Here is a 24,599-nt window from a genome sequence, read left to right as displayed (position 1 = left end):
CGGCAGTGTTTGGACGAGAGGAGAGTCCGCCTCTTGCAGCCCTCTTCGGCACCTGCGGACGAACATTCGAAAGGTGAAAATTGCGACCCAAGCAAAGGTGTAGCAGTGTAGTTGTGGGACGGCCATGAATTCGTAATTCATCGCTATTTGTCAATGAGAGAACCAATCGCAACGAGTAAATGCGTGCAGGCTGGAAACAAATATGAATGACGGCACACGAAAGGTGTGCTGCTTGGAAACGTCAGGGCGGCACAATGGCCATCATGCCGTGCGTGCATCTCCAGAGGTGTGGACTCGAGTCATGTGACTTGGACTCGAGTCAGACTCGAGTCATGAATTTGATGACTTCAGACTCGACTTGGACTTGCATAACAATGACTTTGTCCCACCTCTGAGGTGTGGACTCGAGTCATGTGACTTGGACTCGAGTCAGACTCGAGTCATGAATTTGATGACTTCAGACTCGACTTGGACTTGCATAACAATGACTTTGTCCCACCTCTGAGGTGTGGACTCGAGTCATGTGACTTGGACTCGAGTCAGACTCGAGTCATGAATTTGATGACTTCAGACTCGACTTGGACTTGCATAACAATGACTTTGTCCCACCTCTGAGGTGTGGACTCGAGTCATGTGACTTGGACTCGAGTCAGACTCGAGTCATGAATTTGATGACTTCAGACTCGACTTGGACTTGCATAACAATGACTTTGTCCCACCTCTGAGGTGTGGACTCGAGTCATGTGACTTGGACTCGAGTCAGACTCGAGTCATGAATTTGATGACTTCAGACTCGACTTGGACTTGCATAACAATGACTTTGTCCCACCTCTGGGCATCTCACAATGCATGTGCAATGCTCTCATCTTTGGAAAGACAGCGTCTGAATTCAGACGCTGTCTTTCCGACAGACCTGTTCTTCACCTAAAGACGGCTGCTTGCGTTGTGGCCGAAACGTCGTGAGAATTGCATTTTATTATATTTAATTATTTATTATTTTATTATTTCCCTTCTACGTGACTTTACCGAAAGAACCAAGAAGATGAATCTCTGCAGTCACGAAAGCTTTAAATCGAAAGAGATGGGGAAAGACAAAACAGCTGGTACAATCGAGACGGACAGAAATGAGCAGACGGTAGAATCACGAAAAACGGGACATTTTAGAAATGAAAGGGGCAGTACAAACAAGACGGAACAAACGTGACCTTACAAACTTAGAGGTAAAAAAAAATTTCGAAATCTTAAAATCAAATTGCAATTCTAAATCCTATTAAGGGTGAGAACAGTTAAAATGTATTTGGCATATTGCCAGACCGACCACGTATCACATGACAACAGTGTTGTGTGCAAACGAAAACCGGTGTTTTTTTTACTGAAGCTCAACTCCACAGACACAGCATCCGCCTTGCTTTGTGCAGAACCTTTCCATTCGGCCTCTGCAGTCAGCTGCTCCGACAGCCTCTGCCTTTTAACGAGCACGTGCGGCCTATTCTACACGGCTCTATTTTTAGGGCGCCTTTTGTAAAATGGTCGAAAATTTGTGGCCTCTTTAATGTTTTTTTTTCCCACCCTCCTCCACCTCCCAACACAACCCAACCAAATAAACCACCGGGGCAGCTTCAATGAATGTCACCCACCCACAAGAAGAAGACGAGCGAGAGTTGCGCGGTTTGGTTTATTACGCTTCGCTCGCTCGCAATAAACCGTCCAGACGTCCCCACTCCTTGGTGATAACGACGCAAATGGTATTTGGGTGGCGTCGGAGAGAGAGAGAGAGGGGCCACGGGATGGACATTGATACATTCACTTGGAGGGTAACTCGGTTGTGGGGTAAGACGTGGCCTGCTTAGGTCTGGTTTTTGTTTCGGGGATGAACTCTTTAATTTGAGAGCCTTATCAGCAATGAGCACCGTTCCAGCAGACGGTGGCTTGTCGCAAGAATGTGCTGTAGAGCTGCAGAGATTGACTAGCGCACGGACAGGATTATTGCTCCCTGAAGTGAACCGTGCAGGTAAAGTGTCGCACCTTGGAGGATGTTCAGCGCACGCTCGCACGTGGTCACAATGCAATCGCGTTGGAAACGTTTTTTTTACGAAGTGGCATGGGGTGGGGGGTGGAAACTCCGTAGTCGCGATGAATCGTCCTGTCATGAAGCCTGTTTTATGTTAGTTTTGATCGGGATCGTTTCGTGAAACATTTCTCCTGGCGTAAGGACGTGGAGCCGTCCGTGGACGCTAACCTCGGGCTCGCCGAGAGGAGTCGGTCACGGGCTCCATGCCTCTCTCGTCTCCTCCCAACCGGCATTCCTTCAGCACAGAGCAGCTACCCTGAGGGTGGGAGGGGGGTGTAACGAGTTAACGCTTCATTTACGTCGGTCCATCGATTTTGCGTTCGCCAAAAGGACACCGCTGTTCATCAATCGCACTGCCGTTGACGAGCGGTTGTGTTTTTTAAATATTTAATTTGATTACAATTGTGCACCCGCTGCCAATGCGGCCGCAAGCATCGGCATCACCAGGTCGTCAACAACAATTAAATTCACGTTTCGGACTATGTGAACACAGTCAGAAGCCAGTTTAAACTTGAATTATGCCGATGGCACGCTTACCGATCTTATGATGTAGATCCAGTCTTCCTTGCTGCTGTCTTTTGTAATCACGGAGCCTCTCCTTTTTAGTAGAAACAGCAGGGGGTGAGGCGGGTCCAGTAAACCAGGGCAATGTTGGTGATTCTTAGGCATATCAAATAATTATATACAAATGCATCCAGGCAATTCTCAATCCAACAGTGCTTGAAGACCTCCCCTCACTCACGTCTTTGTGTTTTATGTTTTTGTAATCATAGTTGACCACGCGGGTTGGTGTGGGGTTGGTGTGGGGTTGGTGTGGGGTTGGTGTGGGGTTGGTGTGGGGTTGGTGTGGGGTTGGTGTGGGGTGGGTGAGCGCCATGCTCTTCACCGTTAGTCACGTTCAGCGATTGACCTCGGGTGGACCGGGTTAACAGCGCAGCACGCCGACACGTTGGCAGCTTTAAGGGAACTTAAACTGTGGCACATTATGAATGGATCACTCTTTTAATTATGTCCTTGTGCAGCAAGGGAGTAAAGTGTGGTTCTGTGAAAGTCCTGATGTGCTGTGCAGTACATCAATGCACGTGTGTACAGCAGCATGTGATGACTGAGTTGGGCCTGTAGGTGGCTGGCAGGGTTAATGAATAACCGCACGTGTATACAAGCTACATGGTTAATGGTGACTCGGAAGAATTGCTGCGTGTAACACGCGCTGTTGCATTTTACACAGTGACAGTGCTGTTCCTCACAAGATTAATATTAACCACAATAAATAAATGTGCTTGCCCACGTCCTTTCATTTCGAGTGTGCAACAAAACGTTGAGGCAAACGTTCAGTCCTGGAATTTATTGCTTTGTACAATTGCTGGCAGAAGGACCTCCACTGGGGCAGCCACTGGCGCGTATATTTGGTGTGTGCGGGCATACCCACACTTGAACCCACAAGATGGGACCTTCCCGACCAAGTAACTTGTGCAACCGTGTCTACTTACTCGTGGGTGGTCAAGAGGTTGGAGGGGAATTAAGAAGTTTGTTTCAACTCCCGTGCCGGGAGATGCAATTAATAATTACAGCACTGCAATTCCTTTAGGGAATGTTTATATTATACATCAGTATAGTTATAATAATAATGCCTATTCATATTCTTGGTTCTTTCGGTAAAGTCACGTAGAAGGGAAATAATTAAATAATTATAATTGAACAATCAAATTCTCACGACGTTTCGATTGCTACACAAGCAATTATCATCAATCACGAAAGCTTTACATTGAAAAATAATCATGCCCTTTGTTTATCTAGGAAAGACTCGCTGAGTCTCACCAATATTTGTTTACGGTGAGCGATTTCATTTTTTTTTCCTTTTTTTTTCCAAGATGCAGGTGGATATTGTCGCTCACCTGTGGTGGCTGACGAGGCATCTCCCAGGTTTCTCTTGCAAGAGGTGGATTGGCCAGCCCTTGAGAAATCCGAGGGAGCTGAAGCAACGAGTGAAACACACGAAACCTATCCATGTTGCACGGTCGTGCGAAATGTCACGCAGACAGTAATTCCAGCCGGAATCTATCCGGTGGCCAATGACCCGCAAAATATTTCTATGCCCGACACACAACCATCCAGTATACCTCCTGGCTGTGGCTGTTTGATAGTCACATGTCACTTACTCCAATCTACCGGAGACCCGGGGCAATATTCGGTGAGAAATGAAGCCCTTTGGGAGTATTGTATTCAGGAAAATAACTCAAATTAGTGCGTTTGGCTACGTTACATTGCGAAATAAAAGTATTCTCCCCATATAAGTTAGTCAGTAATCCCCCACCCACATTGCGCAAGAGCGCAGAAGCGTGGTCAACACATCTACGCCTCTATATAAGGAACGAAACAGTAAGAATTCTCCACAAATTTGGCTGTCGCCTGATGAAGCTAGTCGTAATTACTGGCGAAACGTCGTACTCGGATTGTAAATGTTGTGGCTTGGCTCTCCAACACACCGGTGTGCTGTACTAGTGACGAATTGGCACGTTCTGTTTACGTGACAACCCTTACTAGTTGGTTGTGTCGGGTGGTGGCGGGGTTTAACGACACATTTATATATTTACGCGATCTAACCCAAAAACTTCTATTATGGAGTGCCAAAGAAGTTCGGCATACGTGTCATTGATGCATTTTTAAGATCATGACACATGCAAATCGCATGTGTATTGGAATCAGTGTGGTTTTCTTTATTCCTACGTAATAAATTAGTCAACTTGATGTAACCAATAGTAAAACAATATACAACCAGTGCCATGACAATTGCTCAGTTTTACTTTGTATGCTGCGTTTGATGGCCCATGTTGAGCAGCGCTATTGAAGGGCAGTTTTGAACTCGGCTGTCCAGATTTGTGCGGCACTTTCGCTTTCACGTGGCCCCTGTCACCTGCTGCTGTCACAGCTTTTGCAAACGCGTTCTATTTTTAGAGCGCTTTATAAATTGAAAGCAATTTTTTGTCTCGGGGTGGCTGTGTGCGGAAGAGTCGTCATTACCTGTAGGCTTTCGCGAACAATCTTATCCATAGCGGTTATTTTTTGGTTGGATCGTGTGAAATATAAATGTGTCGTTAAACTGGTTGTGATCGCCAGTGAAACGTTACGGGTACCCGAATTGTGAATGTTGTGGTTTTACTCTCCAACACAACCGATAGGCAATTGCCACTTTTTGTTTAGGTGACAAACCTTACAAATTGGCTGCCGGGTGTTGGTAGGTTAGCGGCACGCTTATATTTACCCGATCGAACCCAAAAAACAAAAACCTTGATAAGAATCATGAGACCTGCACAGTAGTTGCCATGCTATTATGGTTATTTGACGATTCCACGTTGGCAGGTGGTGCAGAAGCACGGACAACTTGCGCTGTGGAGAAGGGCCATTGCCTGAAACGTCGTCTAATTTAATATTTTTTTATTTCACGGCCGCGGCGTTTATTGAGGGATGCGGGCTCGGCTACCGCACACCTTTTGTTAACCTTGCACTGTGCACTGCTATCATGTTTTTGTATTGTTTGTAACATTCTTACTCGCCCTGACTGGACATCTGGGAAAAATAGCTTTTCATAGCTGATTGGATTCCTCCCAGCGTTAAATATACTAGCGTAATTGCCCATCAGATGACGGCTTAATAAAAATGTAATTTAATGAAAAAAACTAAAATGTAAGGATTGTATTGGTTTTTATTAATTAAACATTTCTCTATATATCAGTTTGGTGTAAATTGACTTTCATGGTAAACATTTTATTTATTTTAAATTCCATGAAAATCCACAACCTATCCAGTTTACACACAGGCATTAGGCACGGATCACCATGATATTATATTCTGATTCTGACCTGAGGAAGGCGTGCTGATCTGGATCGCTCACAGTGCGGCTGGAGCCGGACAGGAAGATCTTCTCGAAGTCCTAAGTGTGGCGAACAATCGCAACAAGCGAGTGATTTGGGGGGAGGAAGGGGGGGGGGGACGTTTCATTCGAACAATCTCAATATTGTCCCCTCCCAAGGGGACACCCATCACACGTTTATTTAATTCAGATTCCAAAGAACACAGGATGAGATTGTACTATCCTTTGTGCAAGCACTTCCAAGAGTTCATGAACAGTGAGCCTGGTGAAATTTGGGGAGCGCATCGTCAGTAGTGAACCTTTGGTTCCTAGGGTGTTTCGGCCTTTCATACTATACACCCTCCTCAAAGGCGGCCAGCGACAGGGTGATCAATCCTACGCTTGCGTCCCATTCCCAATTAGTCATAGGAGTTGCCTTGTTGGGACTACATTTTAGATTTTTTTCATCAACAGCGGGAGAAAAAAATAACGGATCCGGAGTAGAGTTGTCAATTGAGAAGGTCGCCGCATCGCACAATATTTAATATGCGCTTCCGCGGCCGTCTGGAACGCTCTTCCTTCCAATTATTAGGAAGCCATTGGAGCTATGGACCTTTTAAAATTAGATTGAAATGTAATTTCTTTACAACTGCTTCTTCGTGCTTTTAATTTGTCCTTCTCCCGTACCTCCGATTTGAGCACGGTCGTCTATGTACGGTGCGAAAGAAGATCCACGTAAAAGCGGCGTTCCTATTGGATTATCTTTACGAGAATTATTGTAACTCCACGTGGTACGGCTTGGGCATTAATAATTCCCAGCTTGTTTGCAAACCAATTCGTCAAATAATTCAATGCAGGGGCCTCCTGAAGATGCATCTCTGGCCTCGGTGAGGCTTTGGTTGATTAGATAGATGAGTGTTATGGCAATTTAGAAAACAACTGCACTGGTTATGCCTCTTTGTGTTAAACGACTCACCTCCTTGAAGAGGCACAGAAACTCCGCGCTCTCCTCGATGATCACCGTGCACTGCCAATTTAAGCCACCCTACAATTTCCTTTTCCTGGAACGAACCAAAATAAATGACAACATAATTAGCTCTACTTACTCCACCGCTACATGCAGTGCGAGGCTGCTGCATGACTCAGAGGCTGGACACCGTGTTGCTGGAGCGATCCGCTTAACTGGCCAGTAAGCAAGAGTGAAATTGATTTTGGCATTGTGGGACCACGGTATGTAGCAACAGTGAAAGGAGCTGCCCTCTAATTGCTGGCCAATGCCTCTGATGGTGGAAGGGGCCTCCACTAGACGGGACTCAACGGAGCCCGCCTTGAGGGTTATTTTGCCTACTCTCCCATACCAGCCAGTCATCTTGGAAGAGGTACTGATGGCCACGGTTTGAACCCACCTCACCGTGACCTGCCGATGGACTAACTGTAGTGAATCCTTGACCTAAAGCTTTCGTGACTGCAGGAATTCATATTCTTTGGGTCTTTCGGTAACGTCACGTAGATAGGTTCAAAGAAAATAACAAAAAACTACGACGTCCAGATCGCAACGTCGTTATCAGGATGACGACCGCTTGTGTTGCGATCTAAACGTAGTTTTGTTATTTTCTTTGAACCTATCTACGTGACTTCACTGAAAGACCCAACGACTATGAAGTGAACCCATTTTATAGTGCGGGGTAGACGGAGGTAGGGCCGTAATTTAGGAAATTTGCCGCATTGTTTGAGCTGCCGTGCCGGGAGATCAGGTTGAACCCAGCGACCTTGGTTACAAGTCGAGAGCTGCCAACCGTTACACCACTGGCAGCATCCCAGAGTGAAATATGAAAACAATATATCTGGGTTTTTTTTCTTGCTCAAATGAGCATTGAGGCAGTGCTATAACCTCTTGTTTTAGATCCCTATGCTCGTGAAGGGACATTCCACATTTAAATGTTAGGGGGGTGAGTCAATCCATAGGACAACCGCTGAATACCCTTTTATCTGGCAACAAAACTGACACCTTTTTTAGAAGGAGTCATGTTTGCATTGACCACAATACCTGCGGTCGGAATGCAAACAAAAAACACAACTTTGCATAATGTATGCACTGCCCTTGAAATTGATTGGTCCACACCCTAGACAGCTTTTCTTAGAGACTAGTCTCACATGGAGTTGGACCAGATGACGCCAAAAGGCGCACAACTCAAAGGCAATGCACAGTTTTGTTGCCAGATAAAAGGGTAAAGAAACAATTATCATATTTTGCTACTGGCAAAGGAGGTGTAACATTTATTACACAGGTCAACACACTTTTTCTGGCATAAGGTATTTCAACGGTTTTAAGATAATTTTGGGGTGCTGATTACAAATCTGGCATCAGTTTTTGTCTATCACATCAGGTTTTTGAGATATCAAATATTGCATTTTCAATAAAAACAGAAGAAGAAAAATATTAAATAAATGTGGAAATCTACATAAAATGATATTATAAACACGCTATCCTAAAAATACAGCACCATATTTTAACACTAAAGCAGTCACTGACTATCAACAACTTGCAATCATAAGTGACAGAGTTAATTTCGGGTAAAATCAATGAAAATGGCGTATGCCGATAGCATAAAATGAGATGTGATAGAGCAAATCTGAGATCAAATTTGGAATCAGCACCCTGAAATTAGTCTAAAACAGCTGCAAAAGTCCAGGCCAGAAATGTTTTTGTTGTTGACCAGTGTTATTATTAAGATTGTGACACTCACCCCGAACTTGTCTCCTTGGCTCAGGAACCAGACGGGTCTTACGACCCCAGTCTCCGAGTCCCGCACGGTGACGATGGCTGAAACACACGGGGGCTGTGTCACTGTGTGTGAGTCATTCGGCCAGGTAGCCTGAGCCAAAGTCAACTTGTAGACGGCGGTTTAACAGAGCGGCGAGTCGCTGTCGTCATCGGCCGCGCTCAATCCACTGCTGGATGAAGGCCCTTTCCAAGCTGCTGTCACCTCTCATGACCCTGAAGCTGTAGCAATCCACCCGGCAGCCGCAGTAGCAGCTCACTGATTTCATTGCGTCATCGTCTCGCGGTGCAAGTCCCCAAGGATGTGTTCCATTTCCTGGCAGCAATTCGATTAATATTGGGCCAGCGACCATTATCTTATCAGCAGTGGGCGGTGTGTGTGTGTGAACACTCACGGATTATCACAGGGCAGGGAGTAAGCCCGTGATGACCATCGATGCTTATTTGAACGGGAAATCACGGACTTTTTAGATGACATAATAATCTGTATGAACAGTTAATATCCGTCTACTGCTACCTGGTTTAATGAAATGAAACACATCGGCACATGTGTTTTGAGTCTATCTGAATAGGCTGCATCTCTCTCTCTCTCTCAGTCCGTGTTCGTCAAACACAGCACATTCATTTCCCCTGGGCGATCTTTAATAAACAGTGCATTGAGCCGGAACTTTTATTTTCAAAAGGGGCTGTTGGCTTCGTTTGCTTAGGCGTGTGAATCACACATTCCCCGTGTCCTCCTCCTTGAATGCTCATTTGAAGATGGACTGGCGCAATGAACTCTTTCTATGCACAACCACGCACAAAGCCTTGGCAACAAACGTGCAGCAGTGGAGGGGGGGGGGGGAGAAACAACAAACTGAGCTGACGTTTGCGATAGATGTTTATAGTTATGTTATTTACGTAAAAAAACGCAATTACTTCGTCAATAAAGCCACTTTCTTGGTTCTTTCGGTAAAGTCACGTAGAAGGGAAGTAATAAAATAATAAAAAATAAAACATAATAAAACAATTCTCACGACGTTTCGGCCACAACGCAAGCAGCCGTCCTCAGGTGAAAACCAGGTCCGTCGAGGCGACAGAGTCTGAATGAAACAGCACACGAGCTTGGAGCATATATATATGTGATCACATTCCTGCATTTCCCATAAATATGCTAAATTCCTTTTGATATGCAAATTCCTTTGTCAATGCGCCCAGCTTATATATATGCTCCAAGCTCGTGTGCTGTTTCATTCAGACTCTGTCGCCTCGACGGACCTGGTTTTCACCTGAGGACGGCTGCTTGCGTTGTGGCCGAAACGTCGTGAGAATTGTTTTATTATGTTTTATTTTTTATTATTTTATTACTTCCCTTCTACGTGACTTTACCGAAAGAACCAAGAAGATGAATCCCTGCAGTCACGAAAGCTTTAAATCGAAATTTAAAGCCACTTTGTGTCGCCATTTAAAAGGACAATTTTTGATAGCCGACGTTTCAGGCAATGACCCTTCGCGTAAGTGCTATAAAGATGAGACCTTGCCCGAAACGTTGCCTATCAAATATGTATTCCTCCTCTAGGGCGGTGGTATTGACAGATGTGGTGACCATGCTTTGTCGTGTAAATATATGTATACATAAATACATGTATAAATAAAAACATGTATACATAAGCAAACCTGACTCTGCTAATGGGACACTGAATGTCGAAACCAGTCCAGAGTTTGCTTGTTTTAAACCAATGCCGCTGAAGATATATATTTACCAGACGGCTGTACGGCTGAGTGTTAAAATACGTAAGACGCATACAATTTATGTTGAGACAAATGTGCAACAGAGTTGTCATGACCTGCATTATTTAGTTTGTAAATGAAACATGATCCACAGTGAACGCCTTTAGGGCCGTATGCTTAGGCGCAGCTCGGTTCAGGCTTGGCTCTGGCTCAATAGAACCGGCTCCGAGCCTTCGGAAGCAATCGAGCGGTTCTAGATTTGACGCTTTCCGTGACTGCAATGATTTATACTCTTAGGTTTTTTCGGTAAAGTCACGTAGGTAAAAATTTAAATTAAAAGTTAATAAAAGTAATAATGGAAATATAATAATAAAAAATAAAAAAATCACGACTGTTCGGAGGCAACACAAGTCTCCGTCATCAGGTGGGGCCGTCACAGCTAAAATTACTGCATCAAGTGAGGAAAATTCCAAATCACCAGCCCTTAAATACAAGTTAAGGGGAATGAAACGTGGGGGTGGTGGGCGGGGCTACAAGAGAAATTGGTCAACGTCGTGTGCAAGAAAACAATCGGTGTACCTCGACCAATCGAGCGGTAGCACCAAGCCTGAGCTGAACCATTTTTAGATTCCAAAGCTCGAGCCGAGTTACGACTAACATCTACGGCACCTTCATCATGATGACGATGATGATATTGGGAGGGGTTGGGACTTACCCACGCCTCACCCCCACAATGCACGATCTGCCGATCGGCTGACCGTAAACGAGATGACATTGAAGGCAGTGTCCCAATGCGTGTCCCTCCCGTGTCGATGCTGATTGGGCTGCCGGTTTAAGTTTGTGGACATGCAAGGGACAAACGCCACGGCACGGGAGCCAACATACGCGCTGTTTGTAATTATGGATTATATTGGGTCGCGAAAGCCTACGTGTTGAACAGACGCGCTGCTGTTCTTAGGTCGGAATCTGCGACCGCGCGCGCGCCGATTATGGGTTTGTTGTTGTTCTGCCAAAAAAAGAGAGAAAATTCCACGTGCAAAACTCGCTGGAGACTCACGGATATATAAATAGATACACGTTGCCATGACGGCGTGGGGGGGGGGTCACGCATTGTTTTGACGAAGCAAACAACGCCGACAATGAACACACAGCGAGACGCGCGCACACACACACAAAACACCCTCTCGAAAGGCAACGAACGGGTGATGGAAAGCTTGTTTAAGCCACGATGGCTGTTTGAGCCGTGCCGCTTAAAGCCACGCGTAAACTTTCCGGAGAAAGCTCTGGAAAAAAAGAAAAAGTCCCGCTGGCTTGCTTCCTACAACAAAGGTGGGGGTGGCGCGGGGCTTGATTTATTTATCCATCCAACAGCTTGTAATTAAAGCTGTGTCTTTGCCGGTTTTTTGTCGCTATCAATTGACGCTTCACCGTAGCGGTTCTCAACCCACGTGGTTCTACCACCCCCCCCCCCAGGGATGCGGGGCAGGCAGTGCCATGGACAACGTGCGGGATACATTCTGAACGTGTGCCGCTCACGTCACTGAACTGTTGCAAGCGACACATTTGCAACAGGAAACAAGTGAGTGATGGTGGCACGGCTACAATTTGTCGCGAATGGGGGGGTTAGGGGGGGGGCTTCTGGAAAAGGATTGAGCACTGCCGTTTATTGCTGTGCTCGAGGCGATGCATGCAGTGTTTATTTTCACCGTGAAAAGGCAGTGGGATAAGTAGTTTGTCAAAACTGTACAGCGTCAGTATTCCCCCCCCCCTCTCCTCCCAACTTAACACTGACCAAACATCTTAAGTACGACCCTCCTGGAACAATGAGTCTTACGTTTCGGTGAGGCTTTGCTGGCTCAATAATGTCAATATACACCGTTGCTTACCTGATCCAGAGAGGCAAATGTAGAATATTTGTGGCATCTGTCCTTGTTGCACCAGAACTCGCTTGGATGGGTACCTGATTTTGTTTTTCGTAAACGGAACAGCACACCAGACACCCAGACCCGAGGATTGAACTCGGAACATTCGAGTTGCTCGCTTAGTACCCTGCCATTGGGCATTGGCATCTTGAAAGACACCCAAACCCAGGACTTTGGGGGAACAAAAAAAAATGATAACATCTACACTGCTGAGGGCTCATCTCCAATGACAACCCCGAGCCAGTTGAGGAAATTCCACATTCCCATGACAGGTGCCATTTATATCAATGGGAGAGGCACTGTCATTGATATCCAGCGCTATCTGTAAATTATGAGAAACCCAATTGCGTGTGGGTTAGAAACAAATGTAAATATCAACACGCAAAGAACAGGGAGGCACATCTCCCAACATGCCTTGCATGCATGTCATGTGACCACCAATTTGGGTGTCCAAGGTTCTCAGCCTGGTCTAGATCACCAGCTCAAAACCCTGGAAATGTGGCTATCCTATCAGGTGGCACTCAAACAGAGAAACAACATCTGTAGATGAGTTTTCGTATTGGAACTCTTAAGCACAGTACAATCATCAATATTCGGTGCTGTTTTATGCCTTCAGGAGCCCATATTAGGGGACGGCTGACCTCTAACACTGTGGGAACCCGTTTAATACACTTTGGGGGCATGGTATAAATTGTCGAAATAAAATAGTGGTCAGTGATTAATTTAAACTAGGGCTGATCTCCGGAAAAGATCTCCATGTAGCTCATTAAAAAAATAACTAAACACATTCGGCAATAACATTGTGGCATTACGAGGAAGAAAATAGAAACAATACGTGACGTTTCGGGCATTGACCCTTCAGAGCACACATAAAGATTGGTGATTGCCTAAAAATTTGTGTATGATACATATTTCCCCTTTTTAAGGCGCTATTGACTGACGGTGGTGTTGTATTTTTGCGTTTTAAAAATATGTTTCAGAATCGACTTTGCCGCAAATGACCGCACGAGCAAGGCGACGCACCGCACCCGGGCCGCGCGGGCGCACGGTCACGTACGCACGGTCACGCGCACGCACGCGCGCACGGTCACGCGCACGCACGCGCGCACGGTCACGCGCGCGCACGCACGCACGGTCACGCGCGCACGCGCTCACTGACCGCGCGAGCCACGCGGCGCGCGCCACGCGGCGCTGCTGAGCGCCCGAGAGGCATCGCAGGGCGGGCACGGGGCGCAGAGCCCACACGAGGAGGCGGACTTCGCGGTCCGTGCGCCCGCCGTGGCGCGGCTCGGCGAGCAGGCGGCGAGCGCGGCACGGCAGCGCGTCCTGCGGGCGAAGAAAGGAAAACAGAAACGGAAAACCGCGAAGGGGAACAATTGCAAGGAAAACGTCGACGACATTTTGATAATTCGGTGCAACACGTGGGCGGTGTTTTTGTGTTTGCTTTGTCGTGCTCGGATTTTAAATGCCCTTGTGGGTTGAACTCTCCCAACAACAGCGGTGTGCTGAGGTGGTCACTGATTGGCACGTTTGTGTTTTCGTGACAAGACTTGCTAATTGACTTTGGCGGATTTAAAGACACTTTTATATTTACGCGATATCACCAAAAACAAACTTCATTGGGTATTGATAATGACGTCGTTTATGACGACAATAATGACCACAGCAACGTCAAAGACAATGGCATCGACACGAACGTTGACAAATGCAGTGACAACGTCTACAATGGAAATGACAACAGCAACTTCAACAACAATAGCAACTTCAACAACAATAGCAACTTCAACAACAATAGCAACTTCAACAACAATAGCAACTTCAACAACAACAGCAACTTCAACAACAATAGCAACTTCAACAACAACAGCAACTTCAACAACAAAAGCAACTTCAACAACAATAGCAACTTCAACAACAATAGCAACTTCAACAACAACAGCAACTTCAACAACAATAGCAACTTCAACAACAATAGCAACTTCAACAACAACAGCAACTTCAACAACAATAGATTCAACAACAATAGCAACTTCAACAACAATAGCAACTTCAACAACAACTAGCAACTTCAACAACAACAGCAACTTCAACAACAATAGCAACTTCAACAACAATAGCAACTTCAACAACAATAGCAACTTCAACAACAATAGCAACTTCAACAACAATAGCAACTTCAACAACAATAGCAACTTCAACAACAATAGCAACTTCAACAACAATAGCAACTTCAACAACAATAGCAACTTCAACAACAATAGCAACTTCAACAACAATAGCAACTTCAACAACAACAGCAACTTCAACAACAATAGCAACTTCAACAACAATAGCAACTTCAACAACAATAGCAACTTCAACAACAATAGCAACTTCAACAACAATAGCAACTTCAACAACAATAGCAACTTCAACAACAATAGCAACTTCAACAACAATAGCAACTTCAACAACAACAGCAACTTCAACAACAACAGCAACTTCAACAACAATAGCAACTTCAACAACAATAGCAACTTCAACAACAATAGCAACTTCAACAACAATAGCAACTTCAACAACAATAGCAACTTCAACAACAATAGCAACTTCAACAACAATAGCAACTTCAACAACAACAGCAACTTCAACAACAAAGCAACTTCAACAACAATAGCAACTTCAACAACAATAGCAACTTCAACAACAATAGCAACTTCAACAACAATAGCAACTTCAACAACAATAGCAACTTCAACAACAATAGCAACTTCAACAACAATAGCAACTTCAACAACAATAGCAACTTCAACAACAATAGCAACTTCAACAACAACAGCAACTTCTACAACAATAGCAACTTCAACAACAATAGCAACTTCAACAACAATAGCAACTTCAACAACAACAGCAACTTCAACAACAATAGCAACTTCAACAACAATAGCAACTTCAACAACAACAGCAACTTCAACAACAATAGTAACCGTAACTAAGGACATCAATAAAATCTACAACAGCGGCTACAATACAGGGTGTTCAAAAAGATGGACCCGTTTTGAAATCGCTATATCTCTGCAACAACGAACCACCCATGAATTAAACTCTTAACACTTGAAATGGCGGGGATACGTAAAAGAACGTGCTTTTGTGCCACCATTAGCGACTAATCTGAATGACCTCAAAAACAGAATCACGGCAGCGGTGACTTGAGTGGAAGAAGACACTTTGAGAGGCGTTTGGGACGAATTCAACTATCGTCTCGATGTTATCCGTACAGCAGGTGGAGGGCACATAGAGCATTTATAAAATGGTTAGTAAAACTTGATAACTCATCATTAAACCGTTTGTAACCTTTCGTGTAATTGTAACACGTTGCCATCGTGAAATATACTGCTTTGAAATTGGGTCCATCGTTTTGAAACACCCTGTATGCTACAACAAATACAATTCACAGCAGCGGCAACAACAATAGCAACAACTACACCAACAAGTGCAACTACAGCAGCAGCAGCAGCAACGTATGGCGACCACAACAGTAAATTACAAGCCAAGAACACATTTCAAGTTGTGGGAAAATAACAGTGGCATTTCTACCGAGTGACCTGGCCCCTGCTACGAGGGTGTGGAATTTCCACTCCTGGCCAAGGGCTGTCAACAGCAAATGAGTGCTGTCCGATTGCTTGTTAGTGCAGAGAAACTCCTTAGCGTCTAGAGTCTCCACAACAACAACAACACTCGACTTCCCGCACCACACCCAAGCACCACCAAGTTGCCCAACGACAAGAACACCAACGACGAGACGTTAACTACCTCGGCGAGATGTTAACTACCTCGCCTGCTATACATGAGGCCGTGGAGTTTGCATGTTTTTCCCTGTGGTCACGTGATTATTTTTTTCCTCCGGGTTTTCCCTTCCGCATGTTAGAAAATTGCTGTTAAGAGTAGTTTGACCAAGATACACCTGGACAACATACGCCGCTTCGTTGAGCTATCGTTTGTGGGCAGGTCTCTTCTGTAAAAGCGCTACGGAGCCCAGTGGGCCGCAACCGGTCAAATAGAAATAAAGTCCAGCAGCAATACACCAGCTCACGCAGTGCTGTTTTGAAACGTGATCATTGGAGTCCATGGGCCGGAGCAAAATGTGACACCGCTAGACGTATTAAATACGTAGGCTTTCGCGACCAATATCATCCATAAGAGGTGTTGTGGGTTAGATCACGTAAATATAAGTGTGTCGTTAAACCCGCCACCACCCGATACAGCCAATTAGTAAGGTTTGTCCAATTTAATACTGGTAGTAACCTCCTGGTTACACCAACTGACAGGGCATTATTTTGTCCGTCGTGCAGGGAGGGGCTGGGTGGGGAGGAAGGGGCTGGGTGGGGAGGGGAGGGTGGGGAGGGGCTGGGTGGGGAGGGGCTGGGTGGCGAGGGTGGGGCTGGGTGGGGGGTGGGAGGGGTGGGGCTGGGTGGGGAGGGGCTGGTCACCCCGTGGTGCCCTTATAAAACTCAACGTTTAACCTACTCACGCCGGCTTGTGCCCGCTCTCACAGTCGGGCATATTTGCGGAATACACCACGCCGCCGTTGACCCTGGCCATTGACCGAGCAACCTAACGTCCCTACCAGCTCCCTCCGCAGGAATGTGTTGTGTCGCGTGGTGGCAGGTTTAACGACACATTCCTATTTACGCGATCTAACCCAAAAAATACTATATTATGGACGTATTAAATACTCTATTCAGTTATACCAGTTGATGTACGTGGCTTGTCTGTTCGTGGATTATGTGATGTACATACCTATTAAGTAAGGTTATTGCATGGGTCACTTGTTATTGGGGCACCGCAGTGGCGAAGATGTTATCTCCCTCGCCTGGTACACAGGAGGTCCCGGATTTGATGTCGCCTGTAAATTTGGAGTTTAAAAGTTATCCCCGTGGTCGCGCGAACATCTCGGGGTCCTCCGGTTGCACCCTCCACGTTTAGGAACGTGTTCGGATTATGCGTCTGCTACTATAAATTCCCACGTGTGGATGGTAATACACGCCATTTCGACGAGTTGTCGTCAAGCATGGCCAGGTTGCCTCTGAAACCAGAGCTCATAGCTCGGTGGGCTCTTGGCTGTAGTCGTCAAATCGTTCCTCTCAAGTGTTGTCAGCTCAGGTGGTACCAACAAGTGCACTTTCTTAGTCTGGGCCCACAGACTATATGAGCAGCCGTCGTGATTCCAACCGCACCTGCTGCTTTGCTTTGAACGTTGAGACGTCAAAGAGAATGTCGGCCCCATCGCCTCGCTGTGCGCCGGAGCCCGCGGCGATCCCCCTCTCCACGGTGTAGCCACGCGGAGCCCTGTCCGGCACGCGGCACAAAGGGAACGTCCCTGTGTGTGTGTGTGGTAGACCTGGTGGGAGTGCAGTTCGCGAGCGGCACACGCGGCTCCAAGGGGCGGTTTGGCCAGAAACTCGCCCGCCCGCTCGCCCTCATCTCGCAATTGCCGGTGTTTTGACCACGCCGCAGTAGATATGGTACTCGTGTGTAGGCTGCGTTGATCGAGAGGTAGTTTATACACCGCACATATGATGTGAGCCTGCCTCGATAGGCTAACGTACATCCGCGTGGTTGTACTCTCTTGGTGAGACACCCACCTATTGTCAAGCTGGTAGGTGCTGGTAACATCGGCAACGTTGATGGCAAGTATTCTAAATGATGGTTAATACTTTAAATTTTTTAAAATAAAAACTCTTCAGAACAGTTTTTTTGCGTTTAGTTTGTCCTTCACCCGCACATACACACAATGCCGTATCTGGATTATAAGATGCTCCGTTTTTTTCCTTGAACGAAAGTTGAGTGCGTGTGTGACCAAGTTTGAAATTGGGCACACGTTTGGGACGTGTCTTACTTTCTTGAGGGTATAATTACCCAAGTGATAGGGTAATTAATAGTACGGAAATGGCTTTGGAGGTGGCACGATGGCAATTGTACTTAGCTGCTGATCAAATTACGGTAATACAAATGGGCAGTAAATGAACCGAATTAATTGTCGCAAGCTGAATGGTTCGGCTAGAATTTCCAGATATTTTAAAGCCGGATCAAGTTGAGTGTGATTGAAGCTAATTGTGTAAATACGACCCACAAAAGTGTTCTTTTATTCTCGCAGAGTTAAAGTTCCACTTTGCATATTGGTCGGTCACACGAGATGGCCCTATCCTTTGTCGGAAGTTTCCATACCAGCTTTGAGCCATTAAGTTCCTTAATTGGTGCACACTTACAGCCATGTACGAAGGCTATTGCTTGTGGCTGTTCTTTGGTTCTAGAGAGCTGAGATTGGTCTGTGGTTGCGGGTTGCAGAATATCTCGCTGCTTTTTACTTTGAAAAGGGGACTTCTCCTGACACGGCCGCAGGTTTCTTAAGTTGTGTTCTGTAGTGCGACAGCGTGAATAATAATACTAATACATGTGGGAATTCGTTTCGGATATTTGTGACTACACCACTACCAACACGTTTCGGTGAGTTTTTTTTTGCACGTTTGAAATTATGTATGGGTTTAGCCTCCCGAGTCTGGCAGTTTGTCCATAGGATCATACATCTCCCCGAGGTGCATCAGCGGTTAGTCGCTTCCTCATCACTCGTCTATCCCTAACCACCATAGTTGATGTTCCATCGAATGTAAACTCGTTTGCTTCGAGGACTTTGCCTACCGGAATATTTCGTCTCTTCCCCCTCATCCCACGCCACTGGTCAACTTCCACCCTGCAGGTCACGTGGACCCTTTCTAAGTCTTCCCTCGCACCGCTCGACTCGAAAATTCCCTCCACTCGCATCCCCCTCCCCTCCCCTCTGCCCCAAGTTCTGTTCATCTCGCTCGACACAAGAAGACATCAACTATCACAACTGCAGCAGCGCTCTGAGTTGCTGGCTGCTTGGCATGCTGGTGTCATTGGGTGTTTGTTCATCCCACTGTCATAAAAAAAAAACTTCGTGTCGTGTTTTTTTGGGTTTTCCATGAGCGAGGAATGAAAGGAGAGTGAGTCATAATTTAAGAGGGAGGGAGTTGTGTGTGTGTGTGTGCGTTGTTGTTGGAGGCAGTCGCCCTCCAACAATAACGGAGGGCGGAGAAGCGACGCTCACAATAACGAGCGGAGCGCCGGGTGGCTAAAGCACAGCAAGTTGGCACAGTAGGGGGCACAGGTGGTGCATCAGCCAGTAATCTAAGTGAACTCAGTCGACCCGTGGCACCTGCTGGGTCTGCCCCGTGACCTGCCAGCGGGCGTTCGACACTTCACGTGGCCTCAAGGTGCACATGGCCTGGCACAAGCGTCGTGGTGACGTCACCCCCACTTAGTGGCGAATACAGGTTGTTGTTGTGTTCAGGATATACACGATGGCTCTAAAAACAATGGGGCCGATACGTGGATCGCAAAAATATTTTGCCGTGGATTATCTGCACAAATCGAAACAAACGCTATCCATAAGCACAGGACATTGCTTCGTTAAGGCTGATGGAAAATAAAAATAAATATCACACGTAACAATGCGGACATTGCAAACGTACTAACTTCTACCAATAGCTTGCCTGAGTGCTGTACTTGGCATGACTATATTATCGTCAATAATTGTCTTGCGAATGACAAGGCAATACACGTGTTCAGGAGACAGATGCCACTGTCGAGGAAGTTTGCTCGCCGCGAGCGGGGAACAGGAGAGATGGAGAAGTCAGTATATTCATTACAGGGTTCATTCCGTCCGCGTGAGTGGTGCCGACAGCTTTCTGGTGGATCGCCCAGGGACCCACATTGATGTCCACCAGAACGGGATTATTCTGGCCACCTCTGCTCTAAGAACAACCGCGGGAGGAATCTCGATGAGCTATGAAGCCCTTTTTTTCCCTTATACATGTCCAGATTGGATGGATTCGCAAGTGTGTGCGTGGTATCTCTGTGGTCTTGGGAGCGGTAGTGTCACAGTTAACCCCTCTTGCGTTGCGAACCCGGCGACCCGAGTTCGATTCCCGCTCACGGCCACCAACACCAGGTGACGATTATCTGAACCGGTCCTGGCCGTCCCCCAGGTCGACTCAACCTCAATTGAATACCTGGTTCCGTGTGTAAAAACGTCGCCACTGGGGAGACGAAGGCGGTCGGGCTTGGTGCTGGCCACCCACCCCCTTGTGTACCGTGCCGGTCTTTCACAGGTGCCCCTCGCTAACAGCACTTGCCCCAACATTCTGTTAAGGCTATACGGGGGATCTTTGTCTTGGGTACGTTTCTTGCTGGGTTTTTATTAAACTTGCGCGTGTGAGACCGCCCGCCCCCCTACCTTTACTTTGTCCGCGTGTGCCCCCTGATCCGATTAGAAATCGGATTTTAAGAGATCAATTTAGCACGGGCGCAAATGCACGTCAAGGCACACTAACATTCCAAAGCAAATTGTCACACATTAAAATGTGCGTTCGCAACTTCAGTGAAGACATTACATCGAATAAAACTGTCTACATACTGTAAACATTACGTTATAGTGCAAATTAAAGGGGTGTATACAACATAACTCGGAATATTTGTCGGTGTTAAGTACAAGTACACTACTGATGCAATGCCAATGCGTGAGAGTACACACTTATACATGTCAATTCCCTAAAATTAAATATTGCATCTTGCATATTTTTTCGACAACATTACAGTATCACTAACATATAGTCTTTATATTATATACGAGTGTTAAATGTTACGTAATTACAATATACTCGAGATCCGTATGTATGTTGATCTTCTTTTGCACCGTACGTAGCTAACCGCGCAACAAACTAAACGCAAAAATCTGTTCTAACGAAGTTAGTTTTCAATCTAGCTTCAACAGTGCATAGCGCCAGTGGCTTCCTAATATCGGAAGGAAGAGCGTTCCAGACGGCCGCAGAAGCGCGTCTGAAAGCATCGCCACTCGATGGTTCGCCAACAAGCCGTGCGTCATCAGATGAGCCGAACAAAACATTGATACGAATAGGCCAGTAGGAAGGAACTGCTGGCAATGTCACAGCCGTTCCGAGGTGCCGTGGCTACGGCGATGGTGCTAGCTCCCGTTGCGCCCACCACTCACGTGAGCGAGTGGGCCCCGAGGAGGCGATGCAGAAGCACCACGACTCTCGCTGCCCGGCGAAATCTCTGCAGGGGCCCCAGCTACGAGGAAGCACAAACCAGACAAGAAATAAATGTTTCTCATTTTGTTAAAAAACAAAAATTACGTGGAGATATATAAATATCGTCTTATTTAGCCCTTCATATTCTCCGCGATATTATATTTCATCCAACTAGGGAACCCCCCCACCCACCCATTGTGTGAATAGAAGGTTGTTGCCAGTTAAGATCGGCACTTTACGAGCATTGCTTCCAGCGAGCCTGACTGCTGACGAGACACCTGCATGTCGAAACAGGTCCAGAGTTTTTCTCGTCTTGAAATCAATGCCGCTGAAATGTCGGCCGTGTCGCTCGCGGGTTGGGTACGACGAGATGCATTGTGCAGAATGGATGGATGCGTGAAGGGGATATCGCTGATTTATTTCGATACAGGTAACGCTCAGATTCACCTTGAAAGCAGCATGTTATCACCCACCCGTGCTTGCGAAAATGATCATTGAAATTAGCTTTCTTATTCAACCGTGATTTTGTGGACATCCGTTTTTATATATATATAAATTCCGTTCCCTTGTACGTGGCCAGAATTCCGAGCCTCTTCTTTCCAGCTCCTGGCTTCGATGAAGTTTCTTGCTGCTTTTTTTTATGAATTTACGCCAAGTGTAGATTTCTCGCGTGCGTTAAATGACATGCGTCCCCCCCACCCACCCAACCCCCCTTCGTCTTTGAAAAGTTAATTCGTTTGTTTTATTTGTCAACGTTAAAACTTGCAACGTTAAATGCATCAGAATATATCATTTTAGGGAATTCGTAATAGCAAGGGTTATTCTAGCTAGTTGTAAAGTGGCATTTCGAAGGTAATGACAGGCAGATCTTCCTGGCCATCGATATTTTTGTCCTCGATTTGATGGTCTTTCAGACTCCCTCCTTTTATTTGTTCCCTCCCCCCCTTCCCTTTCTCTGTTCCTCCAATTCACTCACGTTTCCGCCTTTCGTATTTCTCTGCTCATATGAAGTGTGATACGTTTACGGGTCCATTAGAGATGCAAGCTGTTTAAGCAGGCGAGGGGTCGGTTATCGGCAGCTGCTCAACTTGTGTCAGTGACTCAGTGCCCATGTGACTTGCAAACGTGACAAGAAAGTCAACCGATTACTTTAAGAAACAATTAACAGGACGATGTAATCCACATCACTCCCATTTTACACAGGCAGACAGGACATTTGCGTAGTCTAATTTAAATGTGTATCTGTGCCTTTGGACGACCACTTTATTTTCTACAGTGGTGATACTTCGTTTTATTGACCGCATAAAACAAAGATGTGTGTTTTAGTGGTGGTGCAATGGGTTATCGCATTGCGCTATGAACACAATCACCCTGAATTGTATTCCCTGCCAGGCGCGAGCATCGGTTGCGAGTTGATATCAGAACCGGTTCTAAGCCCTCCCTTTTAGCAACCCCACCCTCACCAGCGTGGTCAAGGATGGTCAAACAACACTCGTGACCAATAAGGGAATGCATGGGAAGGTTGTCATACAGAGGCGAAATTGACAAGCGGCTGTCAAATAAAAAAGAAAGTGACCTGCAACCGGCATTGGAACTCACGACTCTGTGAGCTGAGCGCCCAGTTCTCGAACAGCAACAGAACGCCGATCGGAACGTCGAGCAAAAAAAAAATCCAGCGCGATCGACCGGCGAACCTACTTGCTGTGCTCCCACGCTCTGGCCACCTGGCAGCTGTCCGCAGGACGACGTCGGCTCCAGCTTGCATCGCCGCTCCGTGAGCTCGTGGCCACGGGGGTGGGCGGCCCGCGTGTACCCCGTGGCCCCAGGGTGAGCGGGTCCTGTTCCCTGGAGGTCGTGGGTCCGAGGTTCGCTCTGCACCGCGACTCGCGTCTCCGGCTTCCCCATCGCCTTGCACGTGGGCAGAATTCTGAGCCTCCTCTCTCTGACTTCTGGCATCGGCGAAGTGCCGTCAAGCTCGGTGTGGATTTCCCTTGCGTGAAATGACGGTGTCCCCCTCCTCCTTCGAGGAGCTAATTTTACGTGAGATGATTTTTGTTGTAAGTATCACATTACGCTATTACGTACTGTGCTGTCGCTCCACGAATGCGATTTTTGTAACACAGCATCAACGCATACGTCGGTTACGCAATCAAAAGTAATAGCAACTTTCGCGTTCAATTAATTGCTCTCTGCCGAGAAGTCATCTTGCGCGCAAATTTCGTAGCCACGTGTGGCATCGAGCTCTCGTTGAGTTCGTCATTCAACTGAACTCGGGCGATCGTGCGCTCGCTCCGGTAGGAGACCCCCAGCCGCTCCGCAGATCGTGCTCTCGTGGTCGTATCCAAGACGAGCGGTCGCACAAAGCGCACGCAGCCGAACGCTTGGCAGCGGTCGGCTCCGTTTTCAAAGCAGCCCGGTCTTCTGGATGTTGTTATAAGCCGAGGGGGGAAGCGGCGGCGGTGGTGGTGGTGGGGGTTATTAGGGTGTGAAGAATGAGGGGGGGGGAGAGGAAAAAAACTCCGAATGGAAACTGGAGCCGTGCTTGTGAGGACGGGGTGGGCAGGCGGGGTTGAGTCACACTACGAAACGCTCGGCGTCTATAATTTTAGTGATGATCCGGTCTCTTTGACCGCTGCCTTCCCGAGACAATGCTGTCCGGGCTGTGCGCGACCTCTGTTCTCTGCCAAAGGGCAGGCCCATGGCTCTAGTTCCATACATTCCATGTAGCCTGCCCCCCATGTCCACCCCCATGCCCCCCCCCCCCTGCGCTCTTCATCTTGATGATTCACATTCCCTGCTCGGGTTCTCGAGCACATTTCCGGGAAAGGGCAATTGCGTTTGTATTCCCCTTGCTTTTCTCAACGCAGTTTGTGTTTTTGTTGGCATGGGATGCGATTTAATGTCATACCCAGGACAAAAATGCAGACCACCAAAATCGTCCAACAATGTCAACTTGCAACGCTCCGCACGGTATTTGCTCGCTCTCGAAGAGAGACAGAGAGAGAGAGCCACTCGGAGGCAGTCGGAGGCACCACGGAGAAGTGGGAACTCCGTCATCCAGCAATGGGCCTGCGCCAAATCCCGCCCCCCCCCCCCCCAACACCCAAGCTCTGTGCTCCTCTAGGTATGAAGGTCAGTTTAACATGTAGGCTTT

General features: G+C 46.8%; 1 protein-coding gene across 1 annotated transcript; it reads right to left on the bottom strand.

Annotated features, from left to right (window-relative positions):
• On the bottom strand, positions 1-23,893 carry LOC133356610 (uncharacterized). The gene is made up of 12 exons (XM_061574242.1): positions 23,144-23,893; positions 21,406-21,485; positions 17,552-17,663; positions 13,495-13,661; positions 12,300-12,373; positions 8,669-8,745; positions 6,898-6,982; positions 5,932-6,002; positions 3,967-4,044; positions 2,609-2,669; positions 2,240-2,327; positions 1-52 (listed from the first exon to the last, which is right to left on the bottom strand). Exons 1-11 carry the CDS (start codon positions 23,399-23,401, stop codon positions 2,323-2,325), a joined length of 1,068 nt encoding a protein of 355 aa, XP_061430226.1. The 5' UTR covers positions 23,402-23,893; the 3' UTR covers positions 1-52; positions 2,240-2,322.
• Between the last annotated feature and the right edge of the window lie 706 nt (positions 23,894-24,599).

This window comes from Lethenteron reissneri, chromosome 54 (genome assembly GCF_015708825.2).
Source record: "Lethenteron reissneri isolate LAM-NWPU_2019-01 chromosome 54, ASM1570882v1, whole genome shotgun sequence".
NCBI classification, from domain to species: Eukaryota; Metazoa; Chordata; class Hyperoartia; order Petromyzontiformes; family Petromyzontidae; genus Lethenteron; species Lethenteron reissneri.
The sequence above is the reverse complement of the archived record's forward strand: the minus strand, read 5'-3'. Positions and strand labels throughout refer to the sequence as shown.